General features: G+C 38.8%; 1 protein-coding gene across 1 annotated transcript in view; it reads right to left on the bottom strand.

The window, feature by feature from the left end:
* Window positions 1-21,043, bottom strand: part of fat2 (FAT atypical cadherin 2) — a 103,594-nt gene that overhangs the window by 44,897 nt on the left and 37,654 nt on the right. The window contains exons 7-16 of the mRNA XM_087798908.1: window positions 20,078-20,217; window positions 19,220-19,282; window positions 18,652-18,864; window positions 17,714-17,927; window positions 12,549-16,216; window positions 12,082-12,475; window positions 10,291-10,490; window positions 10,003-10,156; window positions 8,912-9,145; window positions 3,582-3,971 (exon numbers count right to left, since the gene is read on the bottom strand). Coding sequence (XP_087655034.1) covers window positions 3,582-3,971; window positions 8,912-9,145; window positions 10,003-10,156; window positions 10,291-10,490; window positions 12,082-12,475; window positions 12,549-16,216; window positions 17,714-17,927; window positions 18,652-18,864; window positions 19,220-19,282; window positions 20,078-20,217 — 5,670 coding nt within the window. The remainder of the gene's footprint in view (window positions 1-3,581; window positions 3,972-8,911; window positions 9,146-10,002; window positions 10,157-10,290; window positions 10,491-12,081; window positions 12,476-12,548; window positions 16,217-17,713; window positions 17,928-18,651; window positions 18,865-19,219; window positions 19,283-20,077; window positions 20,218-21,043) is intronic.

The raw sequence follows: 21,043 nt of genomic DNA on the forward strand, positions 1-21,043 counted from the left end.
AAACCACCAGAGGCTGGTCGCGCCTCGGCAGCAGGACGCGTTTGTGCGAGTAATTATGCACGTGTGCGACCAATCGCAGGATTCAATTGTGCGTCTCAGACGGAGCCAGCCAGGAGAGGCTTTTCACAACTGTTTGTGTTCCTGCTATTTGTATTCACTTGAGAGGAAAAGTCAATCTGTGCTGAATATTAAGTTTTTTTTTTTAATGTGGCAACAATAGTTAAAGGGAATCTTAAGATGAGTGGTTGTGTGTTTCTGAGCAAATACATTATAGATTAATTCATACATTTGAAGACTAAACAACCGCTTTATACAAATATTTTCTTTTTAATAAAATGTTTTCAAATCATTTGTATAAAATACTTTTCAAAGATATTGGGAAAGTAGTTTTTGAAGCCGTTTTTTAAACAATATTCATAATTTTCTTTGAGTATTTTCATTTTCAACAATATAAATTGGGCAGAAACTGGAGAAATCTGGTTGTGAATCCATTTTCGAAGTTCAGCAAAATGTTCTCTTCGCCTCTAGTTTATCCGTCAAGATCCTCAAAACCACCAGCAAGAACTTTTTTCAATCACCAGAAAGAAATGTGGACGTGCGAGAGTTGATGTGTTCAAAAGATGATTAACTTTCAGCTGTAAATCAGAATCACTCTCTTGTCAAAGATTCTCCTTCAAAACCCTGCTTTCTTCTCGCTCTCGGAAGAGAATTCATAAAAATTATCCCACGGGCTGAAGGAGTTTTTTGTTTTTTTTACCGTCTCTTGAACCACTTCAGCGATGACGTGTGGTCATTGAAGGTCGTGATCGAGACGCGATCTTTGACCTGAATTATTGATAATAAATCATCTCATTCAATGTCACTCGATAAACTACTTCAAAGATGTTTCAGGAGTCTTGTATTTGTACTTTATATACACTTATATAATATACTTTATTTACTTGTATATGCTTCTCGTCTGAATGGATGAAAGTCCCTGAAAAATACTGAAGAGAAAAAAAATAAATATAAATGTTGCTCACTGAAAGAAAATGAAAGATAAAATGTCGCTGCTAAGGGACTGTCGAGCCAAAGGATAGAAGGTTGGAAACAAAATGGTGGGAATACGTTTATTTCATATTTGTTCATATAAAAAGGATTTAAAGTAAATAAAAAACTAAGTTAACAAGGTCACATTAGAAAATGCCATATGAAAAGGATAAAAAAAGATTTAATTTTAGGGAACCATCAAGCTAAATTTAAAAAGACGTCCTTAATGTAAACAAACACAAATTAGTACAAAATAGGGCTTTAGAAATTAAAGGAAATTATTATCATTTTATTGTATATACAAGTTAAAATATTCCTAATATAGGTGTTTAATAATTGTTACTATAAGTCTTAGTAAATTTGACTGACAAGAAAAACTAAAAGGATCAATAAAAATGTGAGAAAAAAACAGAAATTAGGAGTTTAACTAGTAAATAACAAAAACATAAAATCTGCAGTAGTTCTTTAAAAATATAATTTAACACCACCATTCCAACCTTTATTACTACAAAGAAACAAAGTCAAATTAATATGAAAAAAGGTAGTTGTTAATTATTTTAAAATACTTTTTTAAAATTTAAAATTTTAGTAAATTTGACGGACAAGACTTGGGAAATTGTCCATAGGTTTGAGTTTGTGTGTAAATGTTTGTCTGTCTGTGTGTCCTGGAACATTCTAGCGTCCTGTCCAGGGTGTCCCCCGCCTCACCCAAAACACTGGGATAGGCTACAGCCCCCCTTTGGCCCACATAAGGGATTAAGCGAAATGAATGAATGAAGAAAATACAAACTTAACTAGTGATAAACGTAAAATAATAATAATATATATATTTTTTTAAATAAGAACACTGCCATTTTAATGAGGAGTTTGAATTCAGATAATAATTTAGGGCAGATATTTAAGATATATTTCATAAACAGTTTCCTTTTCTTTTTTTTTTAGAGAATCAGTTTATTCAAAGTTATTTCATGCACGTCAAGTACAAACATGAATTCCACTTCAACATCTTGTTTTTCTTCAAGGAAATCTGGCAGCCGAGCTCGAAAATGTAACTCTAATGGAAGCATGTTTAAACGTGTGAGCACATCCTTTGTAACTAAGTATTTACTGACGGAAAGAAAGGAAGGGACGGAGTGTTCTGTGTGTCAGGAGGCTATCAATAGCTGCATGTTATAGAACAGCAGGGGAGAATTGATTCAGATTTCTCTTTCAAGGGTATGTTTAAGCCCTCGGAATATAAAGTATTTCCTTTGAATTATAAAAGATTCCTCTGAAATTATTATTAATACATTGTTTTTACTGACTTTTTGACTGTATTAACAAAAACTTTTATTTAATCTGCATTTTTTATTTTGTGTCTTAAAACTTTACTCTTAAAGTGAAGCAAAAATGAAAAATAAAAACACAGAAAACAGGTAAAAATGTTCATGATTTCAAAGATCATATCTCGACTTTGATTTTTAAGGTAACAACGCAGCCGAGATGAGGATCTACTCCGGGGATTATAGTACTTAATCAGAGGAATGAAGAGAAAAGGATGGAACTTCTGTTGTGTCTGTCTTTCATGGGAAAGAAAGAGCTGAGCCATAAGATAAATCCCTGTGTTTACCTTCAAGCTTTTAAGGGCATTATAGTGACTGAAAGAACAAGATACTAGAAGGAAGTATGAGCCACTTATGTGATGATAGGCGCTCCTTATTGAGATATTCCCCTTGATTTTTGTTCTTTTTTAACTAGTTTTGACCTTTTTTAGCACATGAAATATCCCCAGTAACAATAGGATTTATAGGCCAGCAGGTGGCAGTAAAAGGCGGCAAGTATACAGAGGCAACGAGGTGAAAGGAAAAAAACAGAAAAGAAGAAAAAAAACGTAAAATGTGACTGTTTAGGGACTAAAAGATAGAAGGTTGGGGGCGAAAAAACAGTTGGATTATAAAGAAAACTGAATTATTAAGTAAAAAGGATGTAAGAAGAACAAATAAATAAAGAAAATAAGGGACCGTCAAGCTGGAATCAAGTTATTTGAATGTTATATACAAGTTAAAATATTCTCAATGGGTTAACTTTTATTTTTAAATACTTTTTAAATTTCAATTAAAGTAAATTAGACCGTAAAAAAAACCCAAAAACGATAACTAAAAGTGGGAAGGGAAAATAGAAATAGTGACTAGGAAATAATTTTATAATATGAATTAGTTATTTAAAAATATAATAAAATATCCCCATTTAAACCCTTCTTAATATAAAAAAAAAAAAAAAAATGAAGTTGAAAACTTTTATATACTTTAAAATATTACAATTTGACAGCCAGGAAAAACAAGTAATACAGAACCCATCTGTGGCTATTAAACGTAGCTTGCCCTTAAGTTTTTTTTCTCCATCTAAGAATTCTTAAGAAAATGTGTGGATCCAGATGGTATTTAAGAACACCACCTTGATCTATTCCTTGTCAGAAGCGTAAGGAGTTATCAACAAATATACTATGAGGTAAAAGAAGATGACCTAAGTTGTGTTACAAGTCAGAGGCAGCAAGTACTGTGAGATGCACTGACCTGTCCGTTGGTGTAGGTGGAAGCGTTGATCCTCGTTGCCCGCGATGATGCGGTACCTGACCGGCTCCGGACCTCCTCCATCCCTGGTCAGCGCAGAAACGCTCAAAACCTCCGATCCGACCTCCAGGGATTCCAGAAGTTGCACCGTGTGCTCCGAGTTCAGGAAGACGGGCTGGTAGTCGTCCAAGGACACCACGTCCACCGTCACCGTGGCAATGGAAAACAGGTTCCGAGGAAAGCCCCGGTCGGTGGCTTTGACCTTCAGTTCAAAGGTCGGCGGCGTATCGGAGGTGATCGGACGCTCCAGACGCACCACGCCGGAAAACTCATCCACGGAAAAGTAGCCGCCATCGCCGGTGAGGATTGAATACTTAACCTCGGAGTTTATACCTGCAGGAGACACAAAAAATATTTTTAAATTTATATCTTAAAAGGTTTATATGCAACAACACATCATCGTTCATAAACTCTTCTTCATTTTCCAATTGTGAAAAACATTTGAGGAGGAAAAGGTCAACTTTTGAATAGCCTTTTCCAAAAGAGAAAAAAAGAATCCATAAAAAAATTCCTGCCACTAGGATTCCCCTTGAACCCTTTTTTGATTAGACTGTTACATTTTAGTAGGAAGAAGAAGTTTATCTAATCCTATATTTTCATCTAAACTATTTATTCGTCCTAATTTTAGATGAATTACCAATCTTAAAATCATTCTGCATATTTAAAAAATTCAAAACTGAACGAGTAACTTTTGAAGAAAAAGGGGAGTAGGGTTTTTTTTTTTTTTTCCTCTATGCATCGTTGGTAATTTTATATCTAAAATTTTGAAGAAATGAAAGTTATTACAATTAAAAAATGATAGAATTAGTGTCATGTTCCTGAGTTCCACGGCACCTGTTGCTCTGACAGCAGCTGCAGATCGTTATGCAATCACCACCTCGGCAGCAACAGGCGCCAGATTCTAATTGTCTTCTAACTCCCTTGTATGTTTGTTCTCTACACTCTCCTCTTGGGTTACTGTTCTTTCTCGTTTTTGGTGTTTTTGTCCTTGTGCATGAGACTACTTTTTGTCATTTTACCCTGTTTTTATTTTTCTACTCAACGCTGAGTTCGTTTTTTTCAGTCTCCTCGTGTTTTAATTTCTCCGCCCGACCGGTGTTAAGCTTTTAGTTTCCATTGGACAGTGATAAGGACACGGCAAATTAAGTTTTTTAATCTACACTTATTTTTTTATTTCACTATACAAACACATTTTCAAAAATGTTGTATTTTTGAATTCTTATTTCCTTTTTATTGTTATTTTTATATTGTCTTCAATTTTAAAGTTATTACAATTGAATTCCCGTTTTTATTTGTATTTTTATAGATGTATCGATTGTAGTTATCATCATACACTTTGTGTGGAAGTAACACTTTTTTTTAATTTGTCTCCACTCAAAGATCAGACACTGACAAACACTTAAACACACAACACACACTCAGTGCTTCCTGTTAAAAGCGTAACGACACAATAAAAGCAGCGAGCCAGCTCCACTTAAACGTCAGGGCGGCAGATGTCCTGCTGTCACACACCTGGAAGCTTGGATCAGGAAAAACAAGCCACTTATTTGAAATCACACCTGCTTAGGTGGATGAATAATCACGAGTGAAGCCACAAAAGCTTAAAAAAAAAAGAAAGAAAAAGAGTCTGCAATCAAATCCATCAACGCTTTAAACTGGTGCCAGGAACTGATCGGCTGATTTCTGGCTGGTGGTGACATCCTTTTTATTTTATTTATTTCTCTTCTGATGCTAATTTAATCAGCAAGGTGAACGATTCAAGCGTCTCCAGACACAGATGGTCTGGAAACTTCGATGTAAAACGACGTGTTGATTTCTGGCCTGTTGGTGGCGCTGGAGTAGGGGGTCAGGATCACAACAATATACGGGGAATGTCACAATTGGCTTCAGAGAGTCTCAGGATCCAGCTTGAGTTTGTCTGTCTATAACTTTCTGTGATTAATCGGAGACCTTTCCAGGGTGTCCCCCCAAGACATAGAGGCTACAAACTCTGAGAGACCTTTTTTAATTTAATTTAATGATTTATTTATTTTATTTCCAATCTATCAACAGAAATAACTAGTTAATCTCAGGAAAAATATTTATTTAATTAAAGGAAAACTTAATACTATCTCATTTTATTCACATTTTCTGAACAAAAGTAAACATATTAAGAAAGCAAAGGGGAGGATAATGAAAAAACAAAACAAATTTATGTTAATATTTTTGAAATATATCTATATTTTTCAATTACAGGAGTTTTTAATCGATATTTAGTCACATGTATACTTTCAGTTTGAAAGTTTGGGGTTGTCATGGTAACATTGATTGAATTTCTGTGTCGACAAGAATATGACATTTCATCAGGTAATTTAGACTTGGTTATAGTAATTTAAATCAGACTTTTTACTGCCCTTTAGCTCAGCTCTTCCTTTCTAATTTGCACCTTCATTTGTCTTAATAAAGTTTCAAACGCTAAATGTGTTTTTTCAGATTAATTGTGTGTATTTTGTGTTTTGATTTTCACCTTAAATGCACTTTTCTGTTCGCCTGGCGTCTCAAATGTCAAACCTTAAACTCTGAGGTGCTGATCCTCATCCCCAGGCAAGTGTTTAAGCATCACTATCCAGGACTTCAAAGCTCGTCGATGAGTTTGGTTTCAGCATAAAGAGACCATGAGTCACTGTCAGAGGAGGAACAAGCTGCTGCACATCTGAAGGAGTGGCTGCTGTTTTGTCTGTTCCTTCGCTTCCCCGTGAGTCAGCGGACCGTTGCTTTCGCCCCCCTGTGTGGTTGTGGGAACCATGACCGTTGGCGGCGAGACTGTGTGACAAAGTGCGGATCCTGCATGACACAACACAACCTCCTGTTGTGCGGACAATCCTCCAGACACGCTGATGCTCTTTGTACAACGACAATAGAATTCAGCGAAGAACTGAGCGAGAATGAAAGATTCACTGTCGAATTTAAGGAAAAACATCCAATGTTAAAACTGATTTAGCTTAGTTTTAATAACGTATTTAGACGTACTGGACGTGATGACTTCAAGTAGTTTCTATCAAACTTTAAACTAGTCATAAATCCATAATATAAATACACATCTTTAAACAGAAATATAAATACATAAGGTAAGATCTTGAAAGCGACGAACTGTTCATGCTTTAAATTAAATATTTAAATGAATAAATTGTTATCTCGTCTATAAGGCCTGGGGGTTGAAAACCATCTAAGGGATTAAATAGTATTATATATATATTCTTTTTTTTACCCTTATGGATGCATTTAAGTCTTTAAAGTATATATTTTTATTGAGTATTGTTTTATTGTTTAAGTTCTTTGTGACCCTGGTCTGGAAAAGCGCTGTATAAATTCAAATTAGTTACTTACTTAGATTTATAATGTATTTTACCTCATACAATATACCAGAATATGGCTCAGTTTTATTACTTCTTGAGTATATTCTAAGTATACAATGTTTTCATTTAGTTCTATTATCAAAGTTATTTTATTATAATCAATAAATACATAAAAAAAGGTTTTACATCACTGTAGTTCAATTATATTTTGTTTCTTTAATGACACATAATTCTCAATATTATCTTTTTCGTGAAATTTATATTCAAAATGTAGATGTTTTTCTACATTTATTTGAATGTACAGTATATTTTATCAAATATTAGAATTTTTTTGGAAATGTTGCAATTTCTCAAAAGATATATTTTATTCTCAAAATAATCTGAAAAAAACCCCAACTAGGTCCAACTGTAACCTCTTGCTTTACATTGTTACTGGTTTATTTTAAACGGCATTTTTGGCACCGTCGCGTAACCAATTCACCGGATCATAAATTAACAAGATTATTTTTTTTTTTACGTTCTCCATTGGAAAAAGTGTAAATCTGAGGTAACTGCTGAGGTCGGCGTACTCCATCTAGGGATGTCTAATCCCCCACTTTATAAACCGTGTCCAGGTGGTCTTGTAATAGGTTGCCCTAGAGGGGGGTTTGGCTCCGTTTTGATTTGCTTCGTCAGCAATTATTTTGCAGCCTTGGCAGTTTGGTTTTGCACGTTGACTTGAGGCTCTAGCTTCCGCGGTTCTCTCGCGACCAAAAGAGTTGAACATGCTGTCGTCATTAGATATCAAACCTGGGATTTCTTTCTTGTATGTAACCATTAAATAGTTGCTCACAGAAGCCTAAGAACTCTGGTTTATTCTTGTTTTTTTTCACCGGCAGAGCTTAAAATGCTATTTAATTGGTGTCGTTGTTGCTCAAGCGTCCTCATCAAATCAATGAGAGCGATTTTTTTCTTGTGTTAATTGATACAGGAGTAAGAAAAATGCTATTTCAGCATTTTTTTTAAATATATTGGGTTAGTGACTGAAAACAAAAAAACAGCTTAGACAAGTAGTTAGCGTTGGTTAGCTGGTAGCTACATTCAGTTATAAATTTAAAGAAAATATCATGCATGAAAAATACAATTAAATTGTGAGGCATTCAGGTAAATCCTGAAAATCTTCTTGATAATTGGATGAATTATATTACTGGGCTAACAAGAGCAGCAGTTAAGCTAGAGTCTAATATTTATTATTTTGAACATGAAACTGACGTGCTTTTTCCTTAATTTTTCCTTCATTAAATTATATAAATATTTCAATTCTGGTCAGAAAACTTTTTGTTTTTAATAAAGTTTCAAATGCATAGTATGTATATTGTGTTTAAATATAATATCTTGATAAATATGTTTAATTATTTTAATTTTATAAATAAAGTTGTTTTTATTAAGATAATTATCAACTTGGAATTTCTGCCTTCCTAAAATAAATAACTGTGTTTATTAAAAAACACTTACATTCAATAAATTCCACCCTTTAGATTTACAGCAAAGGCTGCGTACGATCACAGTTTAAATCTTGAAGACCAATAAAAACAAGCCATTATACGAGTCAGAGAAGTATGTGACAACCTTGGGCTACTCTCAACCTTTCACTGGCGCTGCTTTGAAAATATTACATGAAATATTCAAACATGACAGGAAACACACATAAGTTGAGATTTAGAGTCTGAGTGACCTTTTCTCAGCAGCCAGAAAAGCTATTACAGGAGAACGACTGAATAGATTTGTCACAAAAAAAAGAAAAGAGTCTGAGACCGAGCCCTGCTTGCCTCACACAGCGGCTGAAGTTACTGCTGGAGTAATAGATTCAGTGTTTATTGACTCCAGATCTCAGAACAAAGCGTTTCACGTTTGAGGCAATGAAAGCGGAGACCGAGGGATAAAACACCGGTTGCTTACCGGAGTCGGGGTCTTTGGCGTACAGGACGGCGATGGGGGTCCGAATTGTGGTGTTGTCGAACATGGTGACCGGGTACCGGCTGGACGAGAAGTGCGGCGGGTTGTCGTTGGCGTCCTGGACCAACAGATGGATGTTGACCTGACAGAATAGGCCGCCGCCGTCCGTGGCTTTGGCCACCATCTTGTATTCCAGGATGTCCTCCCGGTCCAACATAACCACAGTGGACAGTTTACCTAAATGAGAGAGAATATCGGACATTTTTGATCTATTCCTTTCTAGACATAATGTCCCGACTGCCATTGCAAATCCCTATATCATCAGCAAACCTCATTGTCCTCATTTTAAAATAGAGAAATATACGAAACACGAGTTAAATAATTATTTATTTTATATTATTTATTTCAAAGTAAATCCATTATTAAAGCTCATATTTTCCCTTATTCCAGAGTAGTAATAGTTGTTTTTTTTTGTTTATTAACCCTTTTTTTAGGTCAAGGTGACCCGTAGGTCCGAAAACAAGCATATTTTAAGTATCTCTTGTGTTATCTCTGGGTCGAGACGAACAACCTCCATGGCTTACAGAAATACATGAAAAATACAATACAATCGTTCACCTTGACCCAGAGACAACACAAGGGATACCTCAAACACATTTTCTTGACCCAGAGAAAATGCATACTATTTTTATGGTCAAAATGTATGATCTTTGTATATTTATAGTGTTTTTTATCAGTTTCTTTGTTTCTTTTAAGTTATTGAACATATGTTTTTTTCCTATTGTTTTCACCTTTATGTATTTTTAAATCTATTCCATTGAACTTTAAAACCCCAGAAAGTTTTATAGATACATGTATTGATTTTTGTTTTTTTTAATTAACAAACTTCTTAAGTCATGAAGTGATGAATTTATGAAATTGTATGACTACCATTATGGTAGTAACTACTTGATTAAGGTAAGTAGTTACAGAAAACTTCAAGAGAAACATTGAAAAAAATTCCAGAAAAAACATCTATAATAAATCAAACTATATTATGGCATGAAAGCCTTTACGTCTATAGGTTCCACATATGTACCCTTAACTGATCATACCTGTGCTGCGGTCAAGACGGAACTTGTTGGAATGGGCCCCGTGGAGACTGTAGGAGATCTGGCTGTTAGTCTCCAAGTCTGCATCGGAGGCCGAGATCCTCGACACAAACGTGTTGGGGGGAGAGTTTTCCATCACCGAGTCTCTGTACAGCAGCTGGAAAAAGACAATGGAAAAATGGTCATGTCGAGCTAAAACCATGAAACGTGAAATTGTCATTAACCAAGGTCAAGACTCTGTGACACCTCTTCCCGTGTTCACCCCCAAACACAAGATATGAACTGGTGTACCTGGTCGCACACCGGGCTGTTGTCGTTGACGTCCCGCACACGGACCTCCACTCTGACGGGCGTCTCGAATTTCCCATCCGTGGCCGTGATCTTCAGGGAATACTTTTCTTTATTCTCTCGATCCAGCGGCTCCTTGACGATCAGACCCCACTTTCCCTCGTCCTCCTGCACGATGGCGAACTGCCCGAGCGGGTCTCCGTCTGAAAGTAGCGAGTGCGTTATGATACACAACAGCTACAGCTGGGTATTGCTGGCCTTCTTAAGTGGGATTTAAAGTTTTCTCAACCAGGGGACCTCAACCTTTTTTTTGTAAACTGGACCGGTTAAATTTCAGGATTATATGTACGGACTGACATTCAGATAGAAAAAAAAGAAAAATACAATAATATGACTGCAAAAAAAACTGCATTGAAAAATATCTGTGTATTGTGATTTTATGCCGATGATGGTGTTCTGTATGTGTTAGTCTGTGTTAGTTTGTGTTTAAGCTTATTCTCTGTAATACTTATAATGTATTTTACTTTGTTTTTTCAATGTTTATATTGTGCTGCTTTTATCCTTTGTAAGACGTCCTTGGGTGTCTTAAAAGGCGCCATCAAATAAAGAATTATTATTATTTAATTAAGCATTATTAATATGGAATTAGGTTGCAAAAGTTTTCTTTCTCAAAATGAAAGACATTTAAGGAATTAATAATAAATAGAACATAATTGTTTTTCTTTTTATCTTATCTGGGTCGCATTTATTCTGGTAACATATATTTCCATTGCTGCGTAGGTCAACCAATAGGGGACTCATATGCTTTGGAAGATTTCTACCATGTCTTGACCTTTGCCTCTCAATTACATACTGACTCAAATTTAAACAATCTTGTCCTGAAATGGGTTTATATAACAGTTCCCTACAATCCTGATTGGCCACCATTTGACCAACCAGGACCTGCTCAAAGTTAAAGAGCCCGGGCGATTATCCAGTTCTTATTCGTCTATAATGCTAGAGATTGTCTAAAGTAATTTTGATTTGCCTTCACACACCTGCCTTTTTTGTATGCCCTTACTACCCTCCGTGAAACTTTAATGTGTAAGCCCCTTGTTTTGTACTGATAAAGAACAAGAATAGTTCAGAATATTTTATTCTTCAGTAGCGTTGTTTTCAATTCATTTTCATTCTGATGAATTATGCAACACTTGGGATACTCTAGCGCAACTGTTGCTCACCAGACAACGGCAACCCGTCGCACGATAACTTGGTAACAAGTCGAGAACTTCGTTGAAGAAGTAAAATGTTTCGCACGTATGAGAAAGATAATTCAAATCATGTCCTTTGACTGCTTACGCTGACTACGTATCAAACCATCGTCTGCGCTGTTGACAGGCCCGTGTAGGCATCAGCCAAACTCTTATAAATAATTCCAATGCAAATATTCCCCAGTCACACACTTTCTCCAGAACACTGTTGTGACAGAGAGCTCGGTTTAAATGATCTGGGTTCTGCTGTCTGGAGGAAAAAAAGGGGGATTTGCATTAATTCAGCGCTTTGTTGTTGTTGTTAGCTGCAGGGGATGCGGTTGGCATTCACGTCTCATCTGCTTGTCAACCTGCACCGCTTTGTGATTAATCTGAGGCTGAATAACACAATATCATGACTCAGTCGAGGGCGATTAGCATTTCACCTCATTGATGCCTCGAAAACAGACCACAGTCTGGGAAATATGACACTCAAAGTAAAGTGCCGATATTTGATGACTAGCAATTACCAAAGTTCTTTCTTAATCCATCACAACATACCAACCTGTTATGTAACACGTCACCAGGCGGTTCTCCAGTGACACGTCCGCATCCGTGGTCGCCATGGAGATGATAACTTCCCCTGGGCCGCTGTTCTCCATCACCGACCCCTGGTAGGCTTTGCTGGAGAACTTTGGCGGGTTGTCGTTTTCGTCCGTCACGGTGACCTCCACCAGGACGCTGGACGACAACTTGACATCGCTGCCGTGATCCGTCGCCTGCACATTAAACTTGTAGACCCGGTTGAGCTCGCAGTCCGTCTCGCGCATCGTCGTGATCCAGCCACTGTCGCCGTCGATGGAGAACACTTCCATGATGTCGTCGCTGCCGCCGGGCAGCGGCTCCAGGCTATACGTCACGAGTCCGTTGGTTTCTGTATCTGGGTCGTTGGCGGTCACCTGGAGTAGAAACATAATTAGACCTATATGCTGGATTTTAAGGAGATTCCATTGAGCACCAGAAGGGTCTCACCTGGATGACTGTAGTTCCTGCCGGCATGTTCTCAGCCAGGAAGGCTCTGTATGGGTTTGCGTCAAACATTGGTTGGTTGTCATTCACATCCTGAACTTGAATGCTGACCGACACCAGAGAGGCCACATCTGTCCCATTGTGGTTGCCCTGAGCAATCACATCAATCTGGTACCATTTTGTCTTCTCATGATCGATGGTCTTCTGGAGCACCAATGTCCCACTTTCTTGATCCATGCTAAACACCTGGCCTTGATTGCTTTCGACTGTGTTGCCGTCAACCAGGCTGTAGATGAGAGGCATGTCGGAGTTGGCTTTAATTGACCCGATCTCTGTTCCCACAGGAACATCCTCTGCGGCTGAGAATGAGTATAGCGGCTCTGAGAACTTCGGAAGAGGCACCTCCGGAGGAACCACCTTAACTTTAACAGGTACGGTGGAGTTGTGGAAAGGAAAGCTACCATCCCTTGCTTTCACTTTAAAGTGAAAGATTTTATTTTCCATTCCAACAAGACTTTCTTTGACACTGACGACACCAGAGAATGGGTTTATCTCTATGATGTCTTCCGTTACCTCTTCAGCTTCATCAACGGTGTAGGTGACATCGGCATTTTTGCCATCATCTGCATCATACGCCATGATTTGAATGACAGGGGAGCCTTTATTGACAGTGGACTGAATAGACACCTGATACTCGGACGCCTTGAACTGTGGTTCGTTGTCATTTTCATCAGTGAGAATGATCTTGACCGTGCAAAAGGCCACTTTCCCGCCGCCATCTTTTGCCATCACTTTAATGGCGATGACTCTCTGAGCAGGATTTTCTCTGTCTAATTGTTGTCTGGTGATAATATGGCCGTCATCATCAATGTCAAATTTATCATCAGCGAGTTTGTTTATGATGGTGTAATCCACGCTGCCGTATTGCCCGTCATCCGGATCTATGGCAGCCAAGCGGATGACCCGAGTTCCAGCCTCTGCGTTTTCAGCCAACTCTGCCTCATAGATGCTTTGTTTAAAGTAGGGACTGTGTCTGTTGGTGTTTATCATGTCTATGTTTACAGGGGCTTTCTTCTGGAACACACCATCGGAAACTGCCACCGTAAGGTTGTAGTAAGGATCCAGATTCCTCTTACACACATTGGAAAATGATATAATTCCTGATGATTCGTTGATGTTAAAGTACCGGTCTTCATTCCCAGACAGGATTTTGTATTTAAGGTGGTTCACGTCGGCGATGTCAGGATCCGAGGCTTGTACTTTCACGACAATGTGGCCACAGTTGGCCATTTCGTCCAGATTGGCTTCGTAAAGTGAGCTGATGAAGTCTGGTGGATTATCGTTGACGTCGGTGACATTAACAAAGACTGTAACTTCGCTGCTTAGAGAAACTGTCCCGTTGTCAGTCACCCTGACCTTCAGAATAAAAGTTTTCCTGCTCTCGTGATCTAACGCACCCTTGGTCACGATAAGCCCACTCTTAGGTTCCATCTTGAATAACTGTGCTTCTACATCTGTCATTCCCACTAACTTGAACGTCAGGTCTTTATTTCTGCCCGAGTCCAAGTCTGATGCCGAAACCTGTATGACTGAAGTGTCGATTGGAAGCCCTTCAGCAATGTTCACAGAGTAGCTTGGCTTTGAGAACACCGGTGCATTGTCATTAACATCGTCTACTTCTATCTCAATAGAAGCTTCTGAAAATGCCCCGGTAACCGAATCAGACGCTCGGACTGTCAGCACGTGCTTCCTCTGGCTTTCATAATCGAGAGGGTTTGTGACTGTGAGTACGCCGGTCTTGAAATCCATATGAAAGTGTTTTGTCGCATTTTCATCCTCCAGATTATAAACGAGTCGATAGCCTTCTGGATTTCTCGCCTGCACATGTAGTATTGTGGTGAATGGTGGAACGTTTTCACTAACTTTTAATGGATACACAAGCGTCTGGAAAACAGGATTGGTTCGATTCCTCACTTGAATGCTCAGCTCCGACTTTGTTTTATGACTCGGGTTTCCTTCATCTTCGGCCCAAACGGTTAACACGTACTTATTAAGTGCTTCGAAATCTATTGGTCTTTGAAGGGATATGTCTCCTTCATCTGGATGGATTCGGAACAGCTCATAGTCTTCTTCAAGTGAATACACAACGGCACCATTTTCTCCAAAATCTCTGTCAACCGCAGTTGCTTGATACAGCACGTCTCCTGGTTCCAAGTCTTCAGATATCATCACTGAAAAAGGCAGGTTTTGAAACTGAGGCGGGTTGTCGTTAGCATCTTCGATGGAAACCTTGACAAGAGCCATGTCGGTCCTTGCTGGTGTCCTCATGTCTTGAAGTTTTACCATCACGTCGTACACATCTCTCTCCTCCCTGTCAAAAGGAATTCCCGTGGTCTCAAGAATACCAGACGTCGCGGAAATAGAAAATCTTCCCATGGGATTGACCAAGGAAAACAAAAGGGGCTCATTTAAAAAACAACCGATTGGCTTAAGTGCCGCCAGAACTTTGACTTTTTTCTTGTTTTCCATCACACTCACTGAGTAGACTTTGTGCTCAAATCTAAGGCTGCTGGTCGTGACGTTAGTCACATTCACATTGACGATAGCCAAAGTGTTGTAAAGTCCGTCAGAAGCTCTGACAACCAGTTGGTAGACGTGCCTGAAATCAGATGTATTGCTCACGGTTACAACGCCACTATCGGGCTGGATCGAAAAAGCCCCGTGAAGATTCCCCTCGGCGATGCTGTATGTGACTGTCGAGTCAGGGTCATGGGCCGTGACGTGCACCACCTCGGCGTCGGTGACGGGTGGAAAGATGATGGATGCATCATAAATGGAGTTGGTGAAATGTGGCGGACAGTCATTGAGATCCAGGACGCGAATGGTGACCTTGGCTGGCTCAGCTGTGTACAGTGGCGGCTGCCCTGAGTCCTTCGCCTGCACTAGGAACTCATACTCAGCCTTGGTCTCGAAGTCAACCCGCGAAATCAAAGCGATGGTCCCCATGCTTGGGTCTATCTTGAAGATCTTTGAGGCCTCCGGATCGAGAATCTCGTACACCAACAGAGAGTTAATATCTTTGTCGACATCCGAAGCCTTCACGACAAGAGGAATGTTTTTCTCCCGCATGACCATTGTATTCACGGTAGACGACTCGCTGATCTCCCCCAGGTATTCCTGTTGCTCGAACAGCGGAGCGTTGTCATTCTCATCAATCACGTAGACGTACACCGAGGTCCTCGAGCGAGCCCCAGCTGTCGTGGATGCTGTAACTTTCAGCACATAAGAAACCTGCTTCTCAAAATCGAGGGGTTTTTGAACCGATATCAAGCCTGTAAATGGGTTGATGTGAAACATGTCGCCCTGATTTCCATTCTCGATGCCATAATGCACCGCAGCAGGGCTGGAAGCTGAGATGGTGACTACGGATGTACCGATGACACTTGATTCGCTGACTTCGGTTAAATAGTCCTCTGATGGAAAGGCGGGCGGCATTTGTTCTGATGTGTGGATAAGCAGGTGGACGGAGCAGATGTCGCTGCGCTGAGGGAAACCCTGGTCAGTCGCTTTCACAGTTAAGTGGAACTGCTGCTGAGGCTGGAGATCCAACGGTTTGGAGGGACTGATGGAGCCCAGCAGGGGATCGATGGAAAACATGTTGTCAATGTTGCCTGCAGAGAAAACAAGAAAGCTATGTTACGACCCTCTGAGGCACTTCACAAAATACTTCAGGTTCACACAAGGCAACACAGGCTGACACATTAGATCAGTCTAGGGCTTTGTTGCCGACACTTAATTGTCACCTAGACTCACCAGGGGCCTCATGTACAAACGGGTCGTCTAACAGAAAAAACACATGGACATACTTTTCCACATCAAAGTTCATATGTATTAATAAGGAAAAGAGCGTTAGAAAGTTCGGACTTCCCAATATGTTTGTTGCGCGGCCTTGCCACCCATTCGTATGCAGCTCAGACGATCAGACCATCTTCACATCATCATCACTACTCAGCGCTTAAAGCTACTGATTTACAGTTTTATTCTTGCTAAACTCCATTTTAAGATGTTTCAAATAAGCCCCTGATCGTCTCTGTAAAAAAGGCATTTGCCTTAATAACTGTATGTAAAATATAAACATTAACACAGGAGCTCGTCTGCACTAATTTAAATTAAAGTATGTGATCCATGTCAGAAATGTTTAAATTAACGAATATAAACTGTTAATCCAGTTAAAATTCATGTTTTCATTTGCTATATATGTAAATTAGGGCATGCAAAAGGGAAAAAACAAGCCTTAATTCCATGTTTATTGGGATGTACGAAGGAAAAGTGTGCACGCGCAGATTTATACATCTATATTTTTTGTACGTGCACCATTTTCTGGTTTTTAGCGTTCAACCGGTTTTAGTCGAAAATCCACAGACTTCTTTAGAAAAGATCCGTGGCCTCATGTAGAGACTGATTGATAGATTTATGAGTGAAATTCAGAGTGGTCGACAGGAAGGCGCCTTTTACTTGTGGACAGAAAGTTTGTCCAACAGGTCGATTCTTCTGAGAAATTTCCCTCATGATGCTGGACCACTGGGAAGACAGTAATCATACCTATGATATACTCCACTGTGCTCATGACATTATTACGGTTGTAATTTGAAGATATTGAAATCCATAACCATCGCAGAGACAGATGTCTCAAATATAAAACGACATCTTCTTCCCCCTGCTTCACTCCGGCGCTCCCCTAGTGAGGCAAGGAATTCATTTAGGAAACAGGAAGAGAGCTGTGGGAACAATTATCCTCCTAAAGATGGATGGTCTTCGCAGAATCAAATAGACAGAGTCGGCATAATGTTTCCTCTCGCTGCCGTCGAGGTCAGATACCGTGTCCTGATATAGGTTCCCCAGACGGCTTTCAGCAAACATGATCGGCGACGGTGCAGGTTGTGCGTTTGTACACAGGAATACAAACACAGGAACAATGGAGACAGGATAATTACTTGGACGGGGAAGGTCCGATGGGAGGATCGGCAAACACGGAGGCTCCACTCAGGTGTCGCCGCCGGGTTCCTGAACCCTCCGGTGGAGCCATTAAGTGAATTAAATTTTAGGGGTGTGGTCGACAGTCCCTAGTTTTCCAAATGGGAAGGAATGTAAAAAAAAGGGGTTCTCACCGGAATGCAGCGAGTAACGGATGTCGGCGTTGCTTCCTGTATCCATGTCCAGGGCCTTGACCCGGATGACCTCGGCGCCCACGGGGACCAAGTTGGAGAAGTTGGCCTCGTACCTCGGACGCAGGAAAGCGGGCGAGTGGTCGTTGCAGTCCTCCACGTGGATCACCACCTTCACAAAGTTCCTCTTCACAGGGAGCAGATTCTCTTCACGAACCTGAAGAGAAACAGGAAGTGATCTATCCAGCCTCAGAGAGGAAAAACACACGTTTTGAGTGTGAGTCGTTGTCTGTGAATACCTTTCCAGGGTGTCCCTTTACTCTCGCAATAGTAAGTAAGTAAGTTTAAATTTATAGAGCGCTTTTCTAGACCAGGGTCACAAAGCTCTTAAACAATCAAAACAATAAATACATGTAAAAAAACAAAACAAATAACAAATAAACAAATAACAAAAAATATATATATATATACGTATATATATAATAAATAATAATAATGTAGTTAATATACCTCACATAACAACTTGAAAATAAATAATTGTGTCTCACTTGTTTTTATTTCATTTTAAAAAACGACATTTATAATATTAAATTAGTGTAATTATACTTTATTTGTACATACTGGTCGTTCAAATTTTTGAAAATAAAATGTGGGATTGTTTTTATTTGATTTTAAAGAACAAAGAAAACGTAACACTGAGTACCAATATCGTATTTAATTAATGTGCATTAATAAACTACACAAGATTTAAATAATTTATTAACTCATGTTGAGTTAAAAAATATAATAAAAAAGATTCTTCTTCTTGGTCATTCAACTGTGTTTAAAAATATTTAATAAAGGGATACATTTGACAGAAATAAATAAATAAAAGATATATAATATTGAACTTGTTCATCTCCAGTGAGCCGTGCACAACAAACAAAAGTTTGACTCGTTACCATGACGATGAGGGTGTGCACTGATATCGCCTCGTAGTCCAGCGCCTCCGTCATCACCAGAACACCGCTTTTCGGGTCGAGATGGAACAGCTTGGTGCTGTTGGGGTGAACGCTGCTCTGGATGGAGAACACCAGCGGCTCGCTGCCGTCCTGGTCCTGAGCGCCCACCTGGAGAATGTCCTTCCACGGGGCCGTGTCCTCCGGAACCCTCACCTGAGACACGTTCAGAGACATTTCTTACAACGGAAATATACAAACCTCAGGTTTCAAATCCTGATTAAGATTTTTTAAGTGATACTAAAGTTGACCTTTTAGTGATTGAATCAGTCGTAATGAGAAAAGTTTGATGGACTGATTGCTGTGAATTTACATGAACTTAATGAGTGTAAATGTCAACAGATTGTAGAAATGATAAGGATGATTGATTTAATTGGCCATTAAAAAAAAAAGTGGATTATTTCTAAATCGAGGATTTTAAAGTAAGGAGTGGATGGAGGTTTTTCAAATGACACGAGACTGAGGAGTTTTCACACATCAATATCTCTGAAGATGCTCCATGAACTCTCACCTTGTATTGTTGCTTCAGGAAGACCGGACGATGCTCGTTCATGTCCACCACTCTTATGTAGGCCTGCGAACAAGGATTCAGGCAATTGATGAGAAATAATGAAAATAAATGTGAAGATGTGAGGTGATATAATCTATTGTCGAGATTGTATTAAACAGCTTTTGTTCATTTTCATTTTAATTTGAAATATTCATTTTCTTTTAGTATATATTTTTTATTTATTTAACATACCTTGATTATTTTTTTTTAACTACATAAAAATACAAAACTTGATCAAACAAAAAACAGCTTTTCATTTATTTTTTTAAATATATATTCGTTTTAAAATAAAAAGATCAAATGTTTACAAAAAATACATATATTCTTTTATGTTTTAAATGTTTGTTCCGTTTAAATACACATTTTGTTTGTTCAAATTAATGTTAATTTTTTTTTCTTCATAATTACATGAATTATTTTATATATATTTGATTTTAAACATCTCAGGTTTATAAAAAAAAAGGATATAAATGGAAAATCAAAAATAAATAAACTGCACCTTACTTAATGGATTTGAAATGGATACACATTTTTTTTAACAAATAACATATTAATTAATTTTAAAAGAACATTTAAAATGGATATTCAGAATATTTTAACATGAGATTTTGTAACCCAATACTTTTTTCATTATAGGAGCTCAAATTTTTATATTGTGGTCATAATGTTGTGGTTGTTATGTGCACCTTTACATGTTATAATTCAGATATTTGATTAAGTCATTTTTGTCAATCTGTTTTGTAAAAGAGGATAGAGACTCAAGAATCAATGAAGTAGGAATCAGAAACGCTGATGTCACGTGACCATCGGAGAGGTCACCTGTGTCGTGGCCGCCTGATGTCCGTCGGTGACTCGGACTGTCAGATTGTAGTTGGAACGTCGGGCCGCGTCGAGCCGCCGGGCGACGGAGATGGCTCCGGTGTTCCGATGAATGTCAAAGTCTTTGTCCTCGTCGCCACCTGAGAGGGAAGATAAAGAAGATGTTGCACGGAGGTGGACAAGCGGAACCGCCGCGTCCGGCTGTCAGATGCAATGTCTAGAGTCTAATGTCAAACTCTCTCCTTTTGTGAGCGTGGAGATCCTTCTTGTCACAGATCTTCAGGAATCTGCTTTTCAGACGACCTGAGAGACCCGCTATGTTGTCACATTTGCATTTAAATGGAGGTCTAAAGGAGACAAGTGTCCAGAATCCCCCAGAAACCTTTTAGTCTTGGAGGAATGTGGACGTGTTTGGGTCTGTCCCGAGATCTCCTTAGGTGGAAAACTTACTAGGGACGCCTCAGCCACCTGGTCAACTGGGTCTAATTTGAGTCTCTCCCGGATGACAGAGGTCCTCGCTAAGGCCATTGGAGAAACACTGAAACTATAAATTATGATCCTTTCTTTAATGTAGCCATTAGCCATAGGGTTACCTTTAAAAAATAGATAAGCCACACTCCCCTCAAACCACATGTATATGTATAAAACTTATTTTTGTTTTGTGTACAACAAGACGTCTCCGAATGTTTTCTTTCCACAGTGATGTATATTTAACGTACGTATCGATCAATTGTTTCCAACTTTCTGTTTGCTCGACGACTGAAGTCATTGAAAAATAAAAGATGCTTCTGCAACACTCAATAATTTATTTTGTTGTGATTCTTAAATTTATTTATTCAGCTCTTTGTGTCGCTGCTGCACCGTGACTGAGGGAGAGAGACGCAAGAGAGACGCAAAATTCCATGCTCCGACAGATGGTCTTTCACCCGCAAAAGTCCAGTTTTAGCAAAGATTTGATTATTTATC

Source organism: Callionymus lyra, chromosome 9 (assembly GCF_982586985.1).
Source record: "Callionymus lyra chromosome 9, fCalLyr1.hap1.1, whole genome shotgun sequence".
Classification (NCBI taxonomy): Eukaryota; Metazoa; Chordata; class Actinopteri; order Syngnathiformes; family Callionymidae; genus Callionymus; species Callionymus lyra.